The 22,720-nt window shown below is 40.2% G+C and overlaps 3 protein-coding genes across 3 annotated transcripts; all 3 read left to right on the forward strand.

Moving 5' to 3' along the window:
• Positions 1-636: 636 nt before the first annotated feature.
• Positions 637-5,007, forward strand: LOC104421646 (protein CNGC15b). Its single transcript, XM_010033669.3, has 8 exons — positions 637-748; positions 869-1,004; positions 1,244-1,787; positions 1,871-2,083; positions 2,174-2,469; positions 2,792-2,903; positions 3,265-3,501; positions 4,064-5,007. The coding sequence occupies exons 2-8, from the start codon at positions 955-957 to the stop codon at positions 4,547-4,549; spliced, it is 1,938 nt and encodes a 645-aa protein (XP_010031971.2). The 5' UTR covers positions 637-748; positions 869-954; the 3' UTR covers positions 4,550-5,007.
• A 6,679-nt stretch (positions 5,008-11,686) lies between these two features.
• Positions 11,687-15,042, forward strand: LOC104421647 (protein CNGC15b). Its single transcript, XM_010033671.3, has 7 exons — positions 11,687-11,842; positions 12,098-12,629; positions 12,711-12,923; positions 13,049-13,347; positions 13,490-13,601; positions 13,859-14,095; positions 14,227-15,042. The coding sequence occupies exons 1-7, from the start codon at positions 11,796-11,798 to the stop codon at positions 14,890-14,892; spliced, it is 2,106 nt and encodes a 701-aa protein (XP_010031973.2). The 5' UTR covers positions 11,687-11,795; the 3' UTR covers positions 14,893-15,042.
• Positions 15,043-17,114: 2,072 nt separating this feature from the next.
• Positions 17,115-20,944, forward strand: LOC104421649 (protein CNGC15b). Its single transcript, XM_010033672.3, has 7 exons — positions 17,115-17,249; positions 17,487-18,033; positions 18,118-18,330; positions 18,763-19,061; positions 19,469-19,586; positions 19,827-20,063; positions 20,188-20,944. The coding sequence occupies exons 1-7, from the start codon at positions 17,215-17,217 to the stop codon at positions 20,851-20,853; spliced, it is 2,115 nt and encodes a 704-aa protein (XP_010031974.2). The 5' UTR covers positions 17,115-17,214; the 3' UTR covers positions 20,854-20,944.
• The last annotated feature ends 1,776 nt before the right edge of the window (positions 20,945-22,720 follow it).

The raw sequence follows: 22,720 nt of genomic DNA on the forward strand, positions 1-22,720 counted from the left end.
TCTTCTTCTTTTTTTTAAAAATTCCTTTTTTTTTTTTGCTTGTTCAGGTTGGAACAATTCTTTTAGGCCCCACACATGCACGAGAGATTTCGAATTTTCGTACAAAGAAAAAGCAAATTATATATATATATAAAAGAAATAAAGAAATACTGTGGGATAGGAAGAGAATATTAAGCTAAATTTTTTATTTGCGGAATCAAAATCCTCGACGCCCTAATATTTAAACATCTAATTTTTATATGTGTAAATTAAATGCACGATACAGGTCTAGATTCTCCAAACCATCTCATACCACATCTTACGCTTGGATGAATTTAGGCTCAAATTTCATTTATTTCTTGAAAAATTAAAAAGTTGAAAAATATTTTCTCAAAAATAGTCGCTCGTATTACTTTAAATAATTAACTAAATGAAAAGTATTTTTATTATCAGCAATAGTTTATATTTAAACATTTTCGAGGATAATAAAAATATTTTCTCGTTTATTAATTTCGTACACGATGCAAGCTTTTGTTTTTGAGAAACCAACGGAGTCAAGTTACGGAATTTTTGGTGGACCGAGTTCCATCATGCTAATAAAAAAAGAGGGGAGCTTTTCAAGATTCAAGGTGAAATAAACAAGTACCATGGCGGGGTGCATGCGGGACAGATAACATTCGATTTGCCAACGCCTTCGCACGTTTGACTTTTACTTTCTGGGCAGTGAGAGCCCGGACGGTCCATCAAGCTGACGAGAACTCGCGGAAAGGTTTTTCTTTTTTCCACTGCTTTCGCTGTCCCTTCCTGCCGAAGCAATCAAGCCATGATTATGAAACTATATCAATACATTTTGTTCTTATTGATATAGCTAATATCGTCACTCTTGCAGCCTCGACTGCAGCTGGAGTCGAATCTCGTGTTGGTTCAGCGCCTGAAGTTGCCGCTTGCGCCCCCGCATATCCCCCAAGAACAATCATGTCATCAGTGGGTTGTTGCAGCACGAGCAGAAGGTCGAGGTCCGGACGGTAATCTCTCACCCTGAATTCTGGGAATGTTTAACACTTGCCCGTGTGCGAACGTCTGGTCGCGGCTGATAGTCCGTGCTTCGTGTTTTTCCACGGTATTTGCTGATGTATCGTCGCACAATCCTGAGGTTTTTCTCTGTCATATGCCTCCAGGCATTGATGGACATTGCCTGCTTGTTTGTGTGTGAAACATGAATTTCATGTTTGGAAGCGATTGCTCACGCTGAGTGAAAATACAGAGTAGCAGATGAATCACTGCCGGCAGAGCTCCAAAGAACAGAGAAAGACGGATTGACTGGCCGGGCATCGACCGAGGACGTCCCGATCCACAGCTCAGCCTTGAAGAATACCAACCACAGGATCGGAGGATCCTTGAAATCCAAAGTCCTGCACAGGGTATTCTCGGAGGACTATGAGAGGGTGAAGAATTACATCTTCGATCCAAGGGGCCAAACCATTCATAGATGGAACAGGATCTTCTTAATGGCTTGCGTGATCTCTCTGTTTGTTGACCCGCTTTTCCTTTTAGTGCCGTCGCTCGACAGCAACAATGTGTGCATGGAAGACAATTTTAGGGCCAAGGTTGTCCTAACGACTCTAAGATCAGTGCTTGATGCCTTTTATGCAGCTCAGATTATTTTTCGGTTTAAGACGGCTTATGTCGCACCTTCTTCTCGGGTGTTTGGGAGAGGAGAACTGGTCATAGACTCAAAAAAGATCGCATTGAGATACTTGTCTAGAAGCTTCCTCATCGACCTTTTTGCAGCTATTCCTCTTCCTCAGGTACTATCAATATGTTAAAGTACAGCGGTTAATTACCATGAAGTAATAGTTGGCATTGAATTGTTGAAGAATTTTGATTCTAGGTGTTAGTTTGGGCTATAATTCCTAATCTCGGGGGTTCAGTCACGATACAAACGAGAAATGTGCTCCTCTTCATCATCTTCATCCAGCAAGTGCCGAGGATTTTTCTTCTACTGCCATTGCGGTTGGAAATTATTAATGCTAGCGGTGCGTTAACAGAGAAAGCATGGGCCGGGGCTGCATACAACTTGTTGATCTACATGTTGTACGCGCATGTAAATCTCAGTAAAACCCTTTTTTTTCTTTTGAATTCATGCCTGCTGTTTTTCTACTTGTAATTTTTCATCCTGATATCGATCTGACAGGTTGCAGGAGTTTGCTGGTACCTTAATTTTGTTCAGAGACTAGAGTCTTGCTGGGGAATCATCTGTGATCAAGAACCTTTGTGCCGGTACGATTTCTTTGACTGTCACCATGTTCATGACCCCGGTAGGTCCAGCTGGCTAAGTTCAACCAATGCGACAACTTTGTGTGAACCAAGTAGTGCCAATACCCCTGTTCAATGGGGTATATACAATACTATTCTGGGCAGCTCATTCGCTAGCTGCGAGTTCTTCAGCAAGTACTTCTTCGGTTACTGGTGGGGTCTGAACAACTTGAGGTATGCACATGGCGTCCATACCGATATGAGGGCTCATTATGAACCATTGATTGGTGGATGACAATTTGCATATGAGCCTAGCTTCAAGAAATTGATTGCATCCTATATTTAGTGCATATTTGAGATGCTCCATGCCTCTGATTCCTGTGAAAATGTGGGACTAAAGGTTGACATCATTCAACTTTATGTTCTCATTGACAAAAAAGAAGTAGAAAGCATGCATTTGCAGTAAGTGTAAATCCTACGTTCAGCACCAACATATCAGATTGAATGGTTGTGTCTTTCATCACTGACAAGGCCCTGTCCTGATTCATGTGAACAGTGATATAGGGCAGAACCTTACTCCAAGCACTTATGTCGGTGAACTACTCTTTGTAAACATCTTCGCCGCTCATGGACTACTTTTGTTTGCACTCCTCATTGGCAATATGCAAGTAAGCTCTATCAACACTGTCTTTATGTCTTTCCTTTGTTTGTTTTCATCTTAATAAGCAACATCATAAGTAGATTCTGGCAGCTTCCATTTATCTTACTGTATTTTACCTCTGAAATCAATCAAAGCATCTTGAGCTCAATGTTTTCTATCCCTGGAAAGCAATTTTTTAAGAGGGTTCATTCCATGGCTTTCTTATTTCAATGATACCGCCTTCATCACTGGCAATGACAGATCAACAACAGTATCGTTTTCACATGGTTTGTGAAGTTCCTGATTTCTAGGAATCCAGAATACTCAGTGATCTTATCATACCATAATCTATGGCCTTGATAAAATACACTTTTACCTTTAATCGTCAGCGATACCTCCACTCCACGACCATTCGGATAGACCAATGGATGATCCAGAGGGCAGATACAGAGCAATGGATGCATCATAGACATCTACCACCAAAGCTGAGACAATCTGTTCGGATCTATGACCAGTATAAGTGGGCAGCAACGCGAGGTGTCGATGAAGAAGCCCTTCTCAGTGACCTTCCAATGGACCTACGTAGAGAGATCAAGCGGCATCTTTGCTTTGACCTAGTTCGACGTGTAAGCATGCTAATCATTTCTGCCGTTTATCTGTCCTGTTGTGAAGAGCTTTCTGTAGTTTGATCCTTAAAAGGCTCGTTTAAGATATCCCAAGAGGACATTTACATCCACCAGGGCCCCCAATAACTGGCTTGAAATTTGGGGTGCACAAAGGAAAAGTCTGTTACAGGACTTTGTGTTTCATGGATAACTATAGTTGATAAAAAGGTTTGAATAAGGGTGTGACCATGACTACACATATGATCAATGACAAGCGTGCGACTATAAGATCCACTTGATCATCAGACGCCCTCTCGAAGGAATTTCTGATTGTTTGTTCTACTGTAGCCAATTGAAAACAATGAAGGCATATTGGTAGTACATTAGGTTCTTGCACTAGGGCATCTGATATGAGCAATCAGCTATTCTTTGTTTCTTTTCAAAGGCATGAAGTTTGGTATATTCCAGAAAATCATACAAAGTTTCAAGTGAAAATTATCTTGTTTAGAAGATTTGGAAGAGAACTGGGATTCTTTTTCTCCTTGAGAATTGACTCTTCTTTATCTAAAACTGAATTAAACAGGTACCGCTATTCAATCAAATGGATGAGAGGACCCTGGATGCAATATGCGAGAGGCTGAAACCTGTCTTGTGCACGCAAAACATGTACTTAGTACGTGAAGGCGATCTAACTGAAGATATGTTCTTCATAATCCGGGGTCACCTCGAATCCTGGACAACCAACGACAGCCGCACGGGATTCTTCAACTCGGTTCGACTGGGCCCCGGGGACTTCTGTGGTGAAGAACTGCTAACATGGGCCCTGGACCCGAGTCAAGGCGTGATCTTACCCACGTCCACGCGCACAGTCAAGGCGTTGAAAGAAGTGGAAGCATTCTCTCTCGCAGCCAATGACTTAAAGTTCGTGGCATTGCAATTTAGAAGGCTACACAGCAAAGAACTGAGGCACAAGTTCAGGTTCTACTCGCACCAGTGGCGTACATGGGCTGCGTGCTTCATTCAATCTGAGTGGCGCCGTCATAAGAAGTCAAGGAGGAGGCTAAGCTGAGATACAACAAGCATGCCGCAGCAGGTAAATCAACTTCTTCAAGGTCGTTCTGGGACAGGTACGCAAGGGAGCTGATAGAGATCACCCGAAGGGATGAGAATAATCCAGTGGAGTCGGCTTCTGATGCTGTGAACATGGTACAAAAGCCAGTGGACCTGGATTTTCTGTAGATTATGAAGACGCGCAGCGAAGCCTTGCACTTTCTGTGTCTCTTGATCAGAGAACTGAGGTGTGCTTCAATTTTAGTATACTGATGTATGTTTATAGGGATGGTTTGTTACTGATCTGGAACGACATTATGTAGTATATTAGATCAGCAAGAGTCCAAGCTAGAAGAGTTCCAACATGGAACAAATCCACAGTAGACCAACATTATTGTTCCTGGTTGGAAATGCAAACATCCTAGTTTTGCATCTGATCTCATGGTGCTGGCCAGAATAGAAACCCATCTTTATGCTCGTCGAGAAAGGCAGAAAATAATCCATTGCATGTTGGGACAACGATCTGGTAGCCGAACTCTTTAATCCACGCCCAAAAGAAAAAGAAATTAATGTTAGAAAATGTCTCGAGTTTGAGGAGATTTCCTATCTGAGATGTCTCGCATTTGTCCCGTGGATTTCGGAATTTGGAAACTAAAAGGAAAATCCAAATTGGACCAAGTTACGGAACAAAAACGCTTTTTCGAGCTTCGTCTCGAAATGTACAGATGCTCATCTCATATTTCGATAGACTATTATTATTGCCCTAAACGTTAGACAATCATCTTTGGATTTTATGAAGCCACAGCACTCAAATTAAAATGTTTTGCAAACTAAAATCGTACGTAGAAAAAAATGGAGGTGTGTCGGATGGACGCAAAGCTGTTGGGATTATCCCGTCGAGAACTTCTTATTTCCTAAGGTGAATCTGTCAAACTAGGGAAAAGTACAAAAACAAGTTTTAAATTTATTACATTTGTGCTAATTCTATCCTAATCCAATTGAATCAATTTAGTTATAAACTTTTTTGCATTTCTGTCAATTGAGTTTATTCGACTAGTTTAGCCAAAAATCATTGTTGTGAACGTCAATAATTTTACATGACATAATTTATGTAAGATAGTCGACGTTGACATGAATATTTTTTAATAATTTTGCTTTTTGTTTTTTTCCTCTTGGATTTTGTTGGGTGAGGCGGCTCTTGCCAAATCTGACAAGGTGGCTGGGCCATCACGACCCTGCTCTTTGTCAGCGGGACCATGAAGGCACTTCACGCCCTTGCTTGTAGCTGATGAGACTACAATGGCCTCACCTAGGGCCTTCGCAACTTGCCAGCTTTGGGCGAGGCATCCCTTGCTGGTGAGGTCACCAGTTGACATGAAAGGAAAAAAAAAAAAAGGAAAAAAGAAAGAATTTTTTTAAAAAAAATTGTTTTTTGAAATTGTAAAATTTGTCAATGTCAGTATTGGTCGTACCATGTAAGACGGCCTACACTCATGTCAAACTTGGTCATTCATTTAGAATTCCGTTACGTTATAGAAGGATAATTTTCTAAACTTAAGGTAAGCACATAACTTTCTAATCCTAAGACCTTAAACTATCAAGGAACGACACTAATTACGTTGCATGCATCCGGACACTGTCCTTTCAAATTCCTAATCGAAGTTGTATTCCTAGTTTGAGTCAGCTATAGATTTTGGCTTGTTTTTGCTCATAACCGAATAGTGCAGCTTTTGACCATAACAATCAATTGTGTGACATGCATGTGAATTACATCCTGAATAAATTGCAAGTACTTTAAAACTAACAACTCTTGTGGCAAGATTTGTGAGTTACTTTGTGAATTGAGAGATTGTTTCGCGAGAGATTGTGAGGGCTAGATAGTGTGTGAGTTAAGGCTAGTAATTGGGGGCTGAAAGACATTGGGAGTGTTGTGTTTGAGTGATTCGAATGCGATTATAATATTTGCTTATCGTTTGATGTATAGTGAAATACTTGTTGCCCTACCCGAGAAGTAGATCACACCAACCAAACCAGATAAATCCAATAACCAATTTATTTCAATTTAGTTTATTTTATTGTTCAATCCTTCGTTTTTTTCACAACAATTGTTATCGGAGCTAGGATTGCCTGAGTTTAAGCAAATTGATGGTAACAAAAGAAGGAAAAATGAGAAATTGATAGGACTAATGGGAATCATTTTGACTTTGAAAGATGCATACTAAGGATTATTTTACTAGAGAAATATGATCTTACCCATCTCTATGAAGAAGTTGGAGTCAATGAAGCAACCTGATTGAGATTTGCTAAATAGACACTTGTGGGTATTTTAGTTATTGCATTAAACATCTTTAAAATGAAGGGGAAAATTACCAAAAAGTCCTAAACCTATTGCAATTATGCCAGTTCAGTCATAAACTTATTTTTTTAACCAATTGAGTCATAAACCTTTTATAATTATTCCCGATCAGTCCATCCAGCCAAAATTAGCCGGCCGGTACTAACGTGGAAGCCGGCTGGGTGCCGGCAACCTTTTTTCAATAATATTTTATTTTATTAAAAAAATTTATTAATTTTTTATCTTCTTCTTCTTCTTCTTTCCCTTTTTCCTCTCTCTCTCTCTCTCTCTCTTCCTTTTTCCTCCCTCCTCCCTCCTCCTACCTACCTTTGGCTTCGACGACTGCGGGGCGAGAGGCGAGCCCTCGCCAGATCCGGTGAGGAGGAGCTTGCCTTGCCAGACTCGACAACAGCTAGGCCACCCTCGCTAGACCCAGCGACGGTGAGGCCCCCCTCACCAAATCTGGTGAGGGCTCGCCCGCCTGCTAGTGGCTGGGCAAGCTCGCCCTTGCCCAGCGACGGCAAGGCGAGCTAGCCCGGCCACCTCAGTCCAAATGACCAACTAGCCCTCCCCTCTAGATGGTGGCCGGAGCCAAAGGAAGAAGGGGGGATGAGGAAAGGAGGAGGAAGGAGGGAAGGGAGAAGAAAAAAAAGAAAAAGAAAAAAATTAATAAAATATTTCAAAAAATAAAATATTATTAAAAAAAGGTTGCCGATGCCGGCCGACTGCCACATCAGCGCCGCAAAGTCATTTTTGGTCAGATGGACTGATTGGGAATAATTATAAAAGGTTTATGACTCAATCGATCAACAAAATAAGTTTAAGACTGAATTGATATAATTGCAATAAGTTTATGACTTTTTTGGTAATTTTCCCAAAAAATGAAGTACTGCGGGACTGATGAATGCCTTGCTGAACATATATGAGAAGTCATTTGCAATCAATAAGGTCTACTTGATACAAAAAAGGTGTGTTGGTTGTTGAATATATCAATGAATTCAATACACTCATAATTCAATGGAGTTCGATTGAGATTGAATTTGATAGTAAGTTATGTGCTTTGATCTATTATTTTCATTGCTTAATAGTTGGAATGCTACAGTAGCTACTATCAACAATCCCTTTGGGTCAAATAACTCGACGTTTGATGAGATTCGTGATTTGATTCTAAGTGAAGACATCCGTTATAATATGGTAAACCTACATATGCTAGTTTAATAGATAAAGGCAGAGGAAAAACTAGTGCCTGTGCTAGAAAGAGTATTGCGAGCCTGAATAGATGTAGTGAGTCCAAGACTGGTGTTGATGTTTATTTGAATTGTAACAAGAGGTCGAGACATCTTCAAAGGAATTGCCTTAAATCAAAGACTAATAAAGGTACGAAAATTAGAGTTAAGTTTACTGATGGTGTTGTTAAAATAGCTCATAGTGCCTTGATAATGATGGTTATGTTTATCTATAACTAAGGGTTTGTCGTTTGATGGATGGGTTATGAAGTTGGTTGTTCATTTCATGTTATACCACAACAGGAATTGATTTACTACTTATCAATGCATAAATAGTGGTACAACATAGTTTGGGAATAAAGTTTAGTGTGATGTTGTGATTTTGATTGATATTAGAATCAAAATATACGATAATATTGTGAAGACATTGACTGGAAACATGTTCCAGAACTAAAGAAGAACACAATTTCCTCAAGTGCTTTGGATTCCACTAGATGTTAGGATACTTCAAGTGGTGGAGTTCTCAAGATTGTTCAAGATACCTTGGTGATAATAAAAGAAATGAAACACATTAGCTTGTATAAGCTTTAAGGGAAATAATGGTAGGCGTTGAATGTGTCCAATTAAGAGTTTGAATGTGTCCAATTAAGAGTTTGAATTGTAGAATATGATCAGTTGCGCTTGAATCTTTGATCCCAAAAAAATGTGGTCAAGTAATGCTATTAGTTATCATGTTCTTAGAATATTTGATTGCCCGTTTCATGCTTGAGTAAGTGATGGTAAACTTGACGAGAGGGCAAGAAAATGAATATTCCTAGGTTACATATTCATTAGTTGTGAATAGAAGAGTTACATTGGACGAGTCTCCAATACTTTTGGATATGGGTAATTGTGGGAATGTTTGTAATGACCTGGTCTGATGAGGGCAAAGAGTGGTTGTTGGGGCCAGAGAGAGCCTGGACAAGGAACGGCTCTTGACAAGCTTTTTGGATGGTGAAGGGGGTAAAAATGAACCGAACTGTGTGCTAAATAGGGGGAGAGTTTGTAGAATATATGTAAAAACTGGAATTAACTCATGGATGTGTCTTTTGACATAATGATAAGTTTTATTTTAGAACTCCAAAGTTAAGTGAGCTTAGGTTAGAGCACTACCAAGATGGGTGGCCTTCTAGGAAAATGTGTGCATGTATGGCAAAGGATAAAACTGTGAGGCTTGGTATGGAATGGATCAAAGCGGACAATACCTTGAGTGAGTTAGTCCAGAGTTGTCACGATATAGTGTTAGCATAGGACCCTTTCTAGTGGGTGTATGGTTTGGGGACAAACCATGCAGAAATTATTGAACCTGTAATGACCTGGTCGAATGAGGGCAAAGAGTGGTCACCGTGGCTAGAGAGGACTTGGATAAGGAGTGACTTTTGGCAAGCTTTTAGAATGGCAAAAAGGGCAGGAATGAATTGAACCGTGCACCAAACAAAGGGAGAGTAATTTTGGAATATATATGTGAAAACTGGAATTAATTCACTGAGGTGTCTTTTGCGTAATGACAAGCTTTACTTTGGAACTATAAAATTAAGTGAGCCTAAGCTAGAGCATTACCATGATGGGTAGTATAAAATCGTGAGGCTCAACATGGGACAGACCAAAGTGAACAATACCTCAAGTGGGTTAATCTAGGGATTTCGCAGTATTTATTTGGATCTCAATAGTGTTCAAGACAAGGTGAAGTTGCAACAAGAAATTCTTAAGATAGTAGGTACTTACACAGTTTTTAGCACAAATAGTGCATGTAGAGTGGTAGAGGCTGTAGAGTTAAGCTGCTGAGTTTGACAATGTGTATTTTTGATATCTTGACATATATGAATGCAATGGTGGTTTTGCTTTATCTGTGATAAATGAGATTCTTGTGGAGTGGTTAAAGTTGTAGTTATAGTTGGTGTTTCGATAAGATTCGTGATTATAGTGAAGTGCGGGGCTAAGGAAGACTAGTGGTGAAGTTTGATTCCAATGAAACCATTGTGATTCGACTCAAACATTGAGCCAAGTGGAAACCCGTTAGCAAAAGTTTGAATTCACATAAGAGATTTCCCACTTGGGATGTTCGGCCAACTTGCTAATTTGGAACTTTATATTAAGAGGTGGATTTTTGGTTTGTTTTTGCCCATTAGTGGACCAAGGAGTAAATAGTGCATCTACTCATGAATTACATCCCAAAGAAATTGCAAGTATCTTAAAGCCATTAAGTTTTGTGGTAAGATTATAGAATTCTCTTGTGAAATTGAGAGTTTTTTTCTTCTTCTTTTCACGAGAAATTGTGAGAGTTAAATATTATGCAAGTTATAGGATGTAATTAGGAGTTATGAAATATTGAGAGTAATTGAGTGACTAAGTGTAATTATAATCTTCGATGCATCACATGATATATGATGGAATCATGTGTTGTTTTTCTTGTAAAGTATGTATCGTTGACTAAACTACAAAAATTCGGTATCTGATATATTTTCTTATTCAGTTTATTTTATTGTTTGGTTGTTTGTTCTTCGCAACAATTAGTGATTAGACAGTGTCAACTAGACGGTCACATTAGCACTACATCAGCAATTTCGTTGACCTTCTCCACATTACTTTAAAGACAATAACAGAAGGAAAGCAAAGTACAAACTTGGGGTGGGCACTACTTTTATCTGCTGAGGTATGACCTTCAAGGAGAAAGGGAAAGGAACCTTCCTTACCTGACCAGGGACGGTGGTTAAGGTTTCCAAAGTCTTCGAAATGTATCCTGGCAGTCAAGTCAACTCCTAGGATCCCTCTTCTTTTTCCACGGGGAAAGATTTATGCTATGCCTTACCCCCTCACTTTCACACCTCGCCGTAGTTTCCGGCAAATTCTTAATGTCGAAGCCCTTCTTGTTGTTCATCAAATTTGCAGGCCAAGCGAGTGGTGTGTACCGTCTGCCTGCCCTCCTATTCTACGTGATGTGCTTCAGGAACGGCGGAGTTTCATCAAAAGAAAGCATTGGAGTGAGGATTGGTAATAAAATTTTGAAGGTGTAGAAACTCATCTGCTGATACCTTAGTGATTTATAACTTGGGAGGTGCAACCTGTTGTGCCTCCATCTCAGTGAAAGAAGAGAAATTATAAGCAATAGTCAGATGAATACCTTTCAGCCTGGCACGATTCTTTTTTATGTCTTTCGTACCCACATGGCTGTTGTCCTTTTTCAGTCCTTGCGCGCGGAAAACGGGAAAAAAAAATGGAAAACAGTTAGAAAATATTATCAGTCCAGATATTATCTTGGTAGAATGGAAGTTTTCGATTTAAGGAAGGAACAAACAATTTTCTAGAGAGTTTTATATTGATTATGAATAGATATATTCGATGTTCTAACGTCTCCACATGTTTGACTTTAACTTTGGGCTGTGGAAGGTTGGAGATTTCATAAAGCTTCCTCCTTTTTTCTTTCCTTTTTTCCCCATTAAAGCAATTATTAACGTTTCTTTATGTTGTCATGCCTTATGAAAGCAAGCAGGCGATAAGATATTATTTCCTTTTGGCCGAACAGAAGATGTTACTGTAAGTTATTATTGTTAATCTTGCGGTTTTAAATGCAGAGGCAGTAATCGTCTGTGGGTTCCGCACTTGTGTCTGCAAGCACAGTAATCTTGGCCATCTTGTATCAGAGACTTGTCTCGCGGAAATAATTCATGCTGAATATGATGAACTATCGCAGGATAAGGGCAAGATTTGGAAGGTAAACTCTATTTTCTTGAATTTCTGGGTAATTTTTTATTAGGATCTGCTCAAACATCTGCTGACAACTGAGTTCCATAAATTACGTTATGCTTCTCAAGAAAATTTAATGATACGAACATGCAGCGGGAAAGTTTTCCATCGAGCTTCCAGCCTCCGACATTTAGCATCATCACCTGTTAGTGAGGGTGTGCGTGGTGCGTGTGATAAACATGTGGATTAATTGCTTTGTAACAGTCTTCCGTTGAAATTACAGAGTAGGAGATGAATCCCTTCTGGAAGAAATCCCAAGAATTCAGAGAGGTGAGATATCAAATGAGGAGGCTGGGCGCCATGACTCAGGCCTGAAAACTGCCAACCGAAGGACTGGAAAATCCTTGAAAGCGAAAGTTTTGCGCAGAGTATTCTCTGAGGACTATGAGAGGGTGAAGAACAATATCTTCGATCCAAGAGGCCAAACCGTTCGAAGATGGAACAGAATCTTTTTTATGGCTTGCTTGGTCTCCCTGTTTGTGGACCCCCTTTTCTTCCTTGTGCCATCTATTGACGGCAACAGTATGTGCTTAGAAGATGCATCAGCCCTCAAGATTTTCCTAACGATCATAAGATCGGTGGCTGATGCCTTCTACATAGCTCAGATTTTTGTGCGGTTCAAAACAGCTTACGTTGCACCCTCATCCCGGGTTTTCGGGAGAGGAGAACTGGTTATAGACTCGAAAAAGATCGCATTAAGATACTTGTCCAGAGGCTTTTGGATCGACCTCTTTGCGGCAATCCCGCTTCCTCAGGTACTATCTATAAGTTAAGCATGGCAGTTAATTACCATGAAGCAATAGCTAGTATTGATTGTCGTTGAATTTTCATTCTAGCTGTTAATTTGGGTGATAATTCCTAACTTCGTGGGTTCAACGACGGCTCAAAGGAAGAACAACATCCTGTTCATTATCTTCTTCCAGTACCTGCCAAGATTCTGTCTTATATTTCCACTCCGGTCAGAGATAATTAATGCTAGCAGCGGATTAACAGGGACAGCATGGGCAGGCGCCGCATACAACTTTATGCTCTTCATGTTGGCAAGCCATGTAAGTCTCCCTTGCTTACTGTATTCAGTTAATGTAAAAGGTACCGGCGGGAGAACAATTTCCTCATTTTCTTGAACTCCAGAAATTGACTTACCATGTTTTAAAAGGCGATTTCACATATTTAGATTGCTGGAGCTTGCTGGTATCTGCTATCTATCGGGCGGCAAGCGTTTTGCTGGAGAAGTGTCTGTGATCAGGAAAAACCACTGTGCAGATATGATTTCCTTGATTGTAGCCATGTTCATGACCCAGGTAGGGACACCTGGTATAATATGGCCAATTTAACAGATCTCTGTGTAAACACCAATCCTAACACCCCGGTTCAATGGGGCATATACTATAATTTTGTGACGGAATCAATTGGCAGCTGCAAATTCTTCAGCAAGTACTTCTTCTGTTTTTGGTGGGGTCTAAACAACTTGAGGTATGGACATGGATTTTCAGTTTACCATTTAATCCAAACAACACCTTGATCTTAGAAAGAGCAGGAAAGTCCTAGTTCTACTCCACTAACTAATTTGTTTTTCATAGCTGATAATAACGCTGTATTCTATCCATGTGAACAGCGATGTAGGGCAGAACCTTGTACCAGCCACTTATATTGGAGACGAACTTTTCCTTATCGTGGTCGCCACTACTGGACTAGTTTTGTTAGCACTGCTCATTGGAAATATGCTAGTAAGCTCCATCAACATTTGCTAAAGAATTTCTCACTGCCCTCTTTCAACCAATTATATTCTGATTCTTTGAAACAATCCAAGCATCTTGAACCTACTCAGTGTTTTGAAAAATATTGCCTTCATCTCTAGCAATGACATTTCAACATTGATTGACTTTTGTGCGCTTTCTGAAGCAGTTACTTTATCAAACAGTCAAGGATTCCCACCAGTCTTCTAATCATTTTTGTGAAATATGCCTTCACTTGTTCTTGTTAGCGGTACATCCAATTTACAACCATCCGGTTAGAGCAATGGAGGATCAAGAGAATAGGCACAGAGCAGTGGATGCATCATAGACATCTACCTCCAGAGCTAAGACAATCTATTCGGACGTATGACCAATATAAGTGGGTGACAACTCGAGGCGTTGATGAAGAAGACCTTCTCCAAGGCCTCCCAAAGGACCTGCGCAGAGAGATCAATCGCCATATCTGCTTTGATCTAGTTCGACGTGTAAGTACACTAATAACAAGCACTTCCAAATTTGAAAGGGAAAGCCAATTTTCTTAAGAGATTCAGAAGTGACTGGGAATTTTCTTCCCCTTATGAGATAGACTGTTTTTCATCTATAATGAATAAATCAGGTGCCACTGTTCCACCAAATGGATGAGAGGACGCTAGATGCGATATGCGAGAGGCTGAAACCTGTCTTGTGCACACAAGACATGTTCTTAATATGCCAAGGCGACCCAATTCGGGACATGTTCTTCATAATCCGGGGCCATCTTGATTCCTGGACGACCGATGGGAGCCAAAACGGTCTCAACTCGTGCCGTCTGGGGCCCAGTGACTTCTGTGGCGAGGAACTCCTAACGTGGGCCCTGGACTTACGGCCGAATATTGTCCTGCCCTCGTCCACGCGCACTGTCAAGGCAGTGAAAGAAGTGGAAGCATTCTCCCTCGCAGCTGAGGACTTGAAGTTCGTGGCAACGCAATTCAGAAGCCTACATAGCAGAGAACTGAGGCACAAGTTCAGGTTCTACTCGCACCAGTGGCGCACATGGGCTGCATGTTTCATTCAATCTGTGTGGCGCCGTCATAAGAAGTTGAAGGAGGAAACCAAATCGAGAGAGTCCAAGGCTGGTCTGGCGAACGGCAACTTGAAACCTTTGAGGTCATTCTGGGACATATACGCAACGGAGCTGATAGATAGCACCAGAAGGGATGAGAGTAATCAAGCTGGGTCGGCTTCCAATGCGGCGAATACAGTGCAAAAGCCGGTGGACCTGGATTTTTCGGTAGATTACTAGGAAATGTTGACTGCAATACTACCATAATCAAACTAGGATTCACCTCGAAGCCCTGCACTTTTTGTGTGTATTATAGAGCTTCGCTGTAGATCTCAGTGATGTGTACTCTCCTTCAGTTTTACTATACATCGGTGTACAAGTTTACATATAGACTGTTGGTGCTCTCACTAGAACACTATGAAATCCATCAGAATCAACATAGACACGTCACATGGTGGATTCCTATTGAAAACTGACAATTTTGGTTCAGTTAGCCACAACCTTGTGGTCACCCAGGGGGCAGAGTATGCATCATAGCTTCTTGTAAATGGAAATCAAATTTCTTTTTCCTTCCCTTGTCCTCAGTTTGTAAATAATATGTATGTGCCTTAAAGAATAACATAAGCAACACACATTAGAGAAATATTGGCAGAATAGAAAACGATCATACTGGCTGACCAACTTCTGGCTGACCAACTCTTTAGTTATTTATAGGAAAAGAGAAAAGTTGGATGACGTGACGCAAATTGAATATCAGATGAGCACATGTCCATCAAACTTAAGAACATCACTAAGAGTTAGCTGGGCCAGTAAACATTTGACAGGAGAGATATGACTGGAAGATGTCATTGACCGAATGATATTATAAAGGTTAGTGCATTAGTGATGAGTAATTAGAATTCAGTGAAGTCACTTGGAAGTTGACCGCCCGTGAAACTCTAAATTTTAAGAAAAGAGATTTGGATTTTATTTTGTGATAAACGAAGCATGCTGACACAAGATGATCTTTTAGCACGCCTTAGTGGGGAAAAAGAAAAGTAAGACTTGGGGATGCATCTCTCGGTTTATTTGCTGTGAGGTTGACTTTTGACCGTGCCGGTTCATTGTTGCAAATTAATTTTTCGTGATTGCTTACCGTGATATTGCATCCTCTTTTTAGAAGAAATTTATTTTTTCCATTTCTCATGCCATGCCCGCCGATAGCCACCTGGTTCGATCTAATATAAGTCATACTATACCGAGGCATGTGGATCCAATATAGTTGACTGTCTTTTATTATAATATTTTCTTCAAACTCGGCATTGATTCATGCTCGTGTCTTCTATTTTATGTAGATAATGAAGGAGAATTATTCCCAACCTTATTAGTGAGAAAGGAGTAGGAAAAATTTGTATCTAGTTCAAGTCGCATTCAGTTAGAGATAAGCCTGGTTTACAAGCCACTGTGACGTGTGAATGTGAACTGGGTTATCTTCAATCTTGCTTAAGTCAACTCTTTTCTTTTTCTTGACTCAGTTTTAACTGAGGAAAGAAGCAACTTCTTATTATGATGCAATACGATTAAATGACATCAGGACCGACGGTTGGACATTAAATACACAATCTGGCATGTTTCTATTAGCCAATCCCAGAAAAGTCCACAGAATGCATCAAAACTGTCTGATGTGATGTTTTGGCAGACGCACAATCCAACCAAACCTTTGTTGACTTTTTTGCACTATTTTCTTAATGTAATGAAGGTGCCGTGAACTGCCACCAAGCGATCAACATGACTCGAGGTCTACTTCGTTTTAGCTAAATCACAGATGCTAATGAGTACACATAATACTTGACTCAGTTCTGTGTGGTAACTTACAACGTTCAGGTGTAATATTTTCTGTAGTGAAAAAGGAAAACATCAGCATCACCTTGCACTAGATCCAGAGGAGCATATGTCAAGATTATGAAAATAGTAATGCAGATGTATCTGACTTTGGTTAAATCCTAGTATCTCTAGACTTTGATGCAAGAGCAGTCATCCTTCTTCCATTTTTCTATAGACCTTTGTCAACTCCTTCAGGTACAGCACAAGGAACGAAAATGAAATAGCAGCTTTGCTGGTTCAGGTGGAACAATTCCTTTTGCTCTCGGCTCATAAATGGATCATGATATGTAAAACGCTCATGGCATTTGTAATTCTCCCTGAACCTCGTAGCTCAGAAAAGAAAAAAGAAAAAAAAAACCAATAAAATCTCCCCATATTTTTCTTCCTGAATGAAATCTTTCATGACCCAAGAAGAGTTAGAACAAGCTAAATGATGTGTGCAATGACAGATGCATTCGATGTGCTAACGTCTGCCCAGTTTGACTATGTTTTCTTTCTAATTCTTTCGCTATCATGCCAGGTGAAGCAAACAAGCAAAGAAATATTATTATCATTAGTGTCCTTCTTGAGAATATATATGCAGATTGGAGCATTTACCTTTTATGCTAGTTCGCCACTCATCTCTGCAGTTGCTTGAGGCCTCATTGTACCACAAGAACAAACACTAATTCGTAGGAACAATTGGCAGGGACTACAAAAATGGCCAGTGGCAATAGAAGGTCCAGATTTGTAAGGTAAAAAGCTCGCTTTTCTTGAATTTCTGGGAAACTTCCTTTGCTTTAACTTTTCAAAAGATTTTATGACCAATGATAGTTCAATGTTCCATGTTTCTTAACAAGAAACTAGTGCATGACATACCAAAACGCTTTCAATTTAATGTTCATTACCTATCTGTGACTGCGTGCATGGGAGCGCGCACAACATCTTAGTTGCACGTTTGGAGTCATAATTCTGATAGGCATAAAATACAGAGTAGGAGATGAATCCACTTGTGTGGGACTGCCGACAGTGAAGCAGGATGGCTTGAGCGACCTATATCTGGATGAGGACTCCTTGAGCCAAAACTTGGCCTTGATCAAGAGTACCAGCCAGAAGGCAGGTGAATACTTGAAATCCAAAGTTCTGTGCAGAGTTTTCTCTGAGGACTATGAGAAAGTGACAAATAAGATCTTCGATCCAAGAGGTCAAACTGTTCGAGGATGGAACAGAATCTTCTTGGCGGCTTGCCTGTTCTGTCTATTTGTGGACCCTCTTTTCCTTTTAGTGCCATCAGTCAATGACAATTATCTGTGCTTGTATGATGGAATTGGCCTCAAGATCCTACTGACAGTCGTAAGATCAATAGCAGATGTCTTTTACATTATTCAAATTGTTGTTCAGTTTAACACGGCTTTCGTTGCGCCATCTTCTCGTGTGTTTGGAAGAGGAGAGCTTGTGATAGATCATAGAAAGATTGCATTAAGGTACTTGCGCAGCCGCTTCTGGATCGATCTCTATGTGGCACTCCCTCTTCCTCAGGTTCCATCCTTTTGTTTAAGTATAATGACGGCAGTCAATTACCAGGCAGCAATCGCTGGAACTAATCATAATTTGTCCTTTCAGGTATTAATTTGGGCAATAATTCCTAGCCTTGCGGGTTCAACCACGACAAAAACAAAGAACGTGCTCCTGTCAGTCATCTTCTTGCAGTATATACCAAGACTTGTTCTTATACTTCCACTCCGGTTGCAAATTAGTAATGCTGGTGGTGGATTAGCGAAGAAAGCATGGGAAGGGGCTGCATTCAACCTGATGCTCTACCTGTTGGCCTGCCAAGTAAGTGTAGCAAGGCCTACTTTTTAAATTCATCTTCTTAAACAAGGAATGAGACCTTTCCTATGTGTCCAAAACAAATTTCAGTAATGTTTGAAGTCAATTGATGATGAGCATATGTCATTGCTTCCTTTAGTCGAGAAGATGCATTTAAATGGACAAATTTCTTGGTGCTTTCAACTTGCTCATGGAAACAATTCAAATTTAACAAAGCCATACAGAGTTTGATCCGCATTGTCATTCAATTTTTCTATTTATACTTGAGTTTCCATTAATAGGTCTGTGACATGCTTTTTTGGTTCATTGTCTCCATCTTTCAGGAGATAAATTTATTGTCTCCTTCTGCTCCTCTTGTTTGATAAAAGGTTATGTAATCACAGTCCTCATTTGGCTGCATGAAAGACCAATTTGTTTGTTTCCATGTTTCATTGATAGGTTTCAGGAACTTGCTATTATCTTCTATCAATTGGGCGACAAGAGTCTTGCTGGAGGATGGTCTGTGATCAAGAAAATCCTTCATGTCAATACAGTTTCTTTGACTGTCACTATGCAGAAGACCCTATTAGGGTCACCTGGTATGGGTCGACCAATGTCACAACTCTGTGTAATGGAACTGATACTAGCAGCCCCATTCAATTTGGCATATTTGCCACTGCTGTGACTCTCTCTTTAGGAAGCTGCAAATTCTTCAGCAAGTACTTTTACATTCTGTGGTGGGGTCTGAACAACTTGAGGTATGCTCAGTACTACCAATTTACTATGACCGCTGGATGATTGGCAATTTTAGAATGGTTATTGGTCATTGCTTTAAGTTTGAACAATGAAAATTAACAATGTAACAGCTGATTAAACCATACAGGAAGTCAATACTATCGAGAAAATCATCTTTTGCACCTCGTACGAACTAAGCAAGAATTGTTTGTTTTTCATCTTATTGCTTCTGAATTTTTGAGATACCTGGATATCTCTACTTCCTATTATAATTCAATCTTCTTTAATATAATGTATTCTTTTTCTTTTTCAATGACAGAAAGAATTATGAATGCATGATTTTGCAGTAGTGCGAATTCACTGACTAGTAATGATGCTGTGTGATTTTTGTCCATCACTGACGAGGCTCTCTTCTCATTCGTGTCAACAGCTGCGTAGGCCAGAACCTTATGTATACAGCAAGCACTTATGTTGCAGAGTTACTTTTTGTAATTGCCGTTGCGACTCTCGGATTTAGTTTATTTGCCATGCTCGTTGGAAATATGCAAGTAAGCAACCGAATCATCTTGAGTTCACTCAGGTGGTGGTCTAGTTAGGGGATTCATTCCATGTCTTTTTTTCATTTGATATTATTGCCTTACATTACCATGTAACTATAATTTGATAGTGGAAGGCTTTTTGCATGGTTTCTGAAGCTATCATTATTACTGAGAGTTAGGTTTCTCAGTTCTTTTTAAGCACACAAACTGTCATCATGGTGAAACATTGTTTCATTTTTTTATTTGTAGCAATACCTTCTAGCCGCGAGCAGCCAAATAGAGAAATGGAGACTCAAGAGGACAGATACAGAGCAATGGATGCACCATAGACATCTACCTCCGGAACTGAGACAGTCCATTCGGATGTACGACCAATACAAGTGGATGGCAACTCAAGGTGTTGACGAACAATCTTTTCTCAAGGACTTCCCAGTGGACATCCACAGAAATATTAAGCACCATCTTTGCTTTGATCTAGTTCGACGTGTAAGCTGTCTAATCACATGTGCTTCTATGCATCGTTGTTGCAGTATAATTTTCATTGTGGAAGCAGCTAGTGAAAATCTTTCCTAGAGAAAACCAACTCTTCATCTACATCTTTAATAAACAGGTGCCCCTTTTCAATCAAATGGATGAGAGGACGCTAGATGCGATATGTGAGAAGCTGAAGCGTGTTTTGTGCACAGCGAACATGTACTTAGTACGTGAAGGTGATCCAGTCCGAGAAATGTTCTTCCTGTTCCGAGGGCACCTTGATTCCTGGACAACTGATGGAGGACGTGTAGGATTCTTCAACTCAAGTCGTTTAATCCCCGGTGACTTTTGCGGTGAAGAACTGCTAACATGGGCCCTTGACCCACGCCCAAGCATCATCCTACCCACCTCCACCCGCACTGTCAAAGCCGTGACAGAAGTGGAAGCATTTTCTCTTGCCGCTGAGGACCTAAAATTTGTCGCATCGCAATTCAGAAGACTACACAGCAAAGAACTGAAGCACAAGTTTAGGTTCTACTCGCACCAGTGGCGTACATGGGCTGCGTGTTTCATTCAATCTGCATGGCGCCGTTACAAAATGATGAAGGAGGAAGCTAAGCTAAGAGATAGTGAAGATGGTGTGAATGGTGAGTCGAGACCTTTAAGGTCATTTTGGGACGTGTACGCAACGGAGCTGATAGAGAGCACCAGAAAGGATGAGAATCAACAAGCGGGGTCAACTTCTGATGCTGTGAACACAATACAGAAACCAGTGGACCTGGATTTTGCTGTAGAATATTAGGACTTGATGATGGCAATGTCACAAAGCATCCAGGCCTTGCACTTTTGTGTATATTATACAGCTTTACCATAGATATAGCTAACGTAATCTACTTCAGTTGTAACAGGCAGGGCTATCGACGTGCAATATTATGAACAGATAGCTGCTACAAAGAATACTATTGGACAAGTGATGTGGAAGCTATAACAGTTTCAATATGGAAAAGTAATAACATACAGAGAGAATCAAGATTGAAAATTTGCACAACCCAGTATCATACGGCATGCAGGTTTAGCATTTTTTTATGGTAAGAACAGTGGGTTATGGAATGAGTGCTTGTTACCTCATCCAATTTCTATCTCATAACTGAGTATCAGAAAATGCTCTAGGCGTTTGCCCTATCTTTTGTTGAGCTTCCAAGGTCTAGCAGATTCTTGACAACAAAAAGATCAAAAATCTAACACCCGTTCAAGCCAGGAGAGGAGACAGGCACTTTCACGCCCCACAAAAGATGATCTCACCTAGATTGGCATTTGCTCACTCAGATTCAACACACATCACACAAATACTCTGTCCTTTCACCTCCACACCAAATCTTCCACGAATAGAGCAATTTCTTGGGGACTGCAAACACTGTCAAATCTTGGATGCGATCATGCATTGCCCCTTTCGCTGAATTATCATCGACACTGCCTGTGACATCCTGAAAATTCAACCCCGTCCCGATAATATGAAATGAGCATTTCATCGATGCGTCTATGATCATTTTTCTCTGAACTGGCCCATCACGAGTTAACTAACCTATTAGATGAAGCCGTTAAAGGATATAAACGCGGCAAACTAGAGAATTCAATTGGAAATTGATCGCTCGACCGTAATAATCGGCAAGGGTCAATATGACACCGTTATAATTGAATTATAATTGGATATAGGTCGATTCGATGGAATCACGTAATTGAATTGCGGGTGATTCCATGTGATTGCGAAATTCACGTCAAACGGCACTAATCCGATTTTCTATTGAAATTATACTCAGTACCCGTAATTGAAACCTTGTGATTTTTATGACAACCGAGAATCGCTTACGAGTCGGAGATGCATAAACGTGGATTGAAAATTATCGACCACTGGTCAAACGCACTAAAATCCCTAAAATTTACCCGATATGATAGATTGTGTTGGAGAAATCCTCTTGAAGTGTTTTGAAGTTGACAAAACGTTTCCATCAGTCTAATCTGAAGGCTTGCAGACTCTGCTATTTAAAGTCTGAAGACTTCCAAATAGCCAGACTCAAGACTCAAAGTCTATCCTCATTGACAGTTTCTAATCCGTTGAAGAAAGGCTATCCAGAACTAGATGTTTCATTAAGGATGTGACATTATCGACTAGAGAAGATCTCTTGGCTGGATATGACATGATGGAATCCTTTATTTGATCATAATTGATTCGAAGATTAAGGATCCGATGATTGGCAAAGTATACTTGGAAGGTTCTACTTATGGAAACCGAGATCCTGATTGTATGGACAAACAGGATTGATGGGCTATCGACATGTTCCTTTAATAGCTCGAATGATCTTCCTAATTGATTCCGTCCAACGGGTAGATTGGAGGAATTCCTTGGGTAAGTGTCAACGGGTATGATGGCATGAAGGAGTATATAAGGAAGACGTTCCGCTTGTTCGAGAGTGTGCACGATAGAAGAATTCCAAAGTCCGAAGCTCTTTGTTCTTAGTCAATTCATTTGTTGAGCGAAATCTTGTAAACAAAAGAGAGTCTATATTTGTGAGAAACCTTGAGGAAGTGTGGTAGAACATCTACACTTTGTGGAATCAAGGAAAAGCTGTGCTTTGTAACTTCTCTTTTGTTCATAGTGAAATCCAGCCGGT

The sequence above is a fragment of the Eucalyptus grandis genome, chromosome 10 (genome assembly GCF_016545825.1).
Source record: "Eucalyptus grandis isolate ANBG69807.140 chromosome 10, ASM1654582v1, whole genome shotgun sequence".
In the NCBI taxonomy this organism is placed as follows: domain Eukaryota; kingdom Viridiplantae; phylum Streptophyta; class Magnoliopsida; order Myrtales; family Myrtaceae; genus Eucalyptus; species Eucalyptus grandis.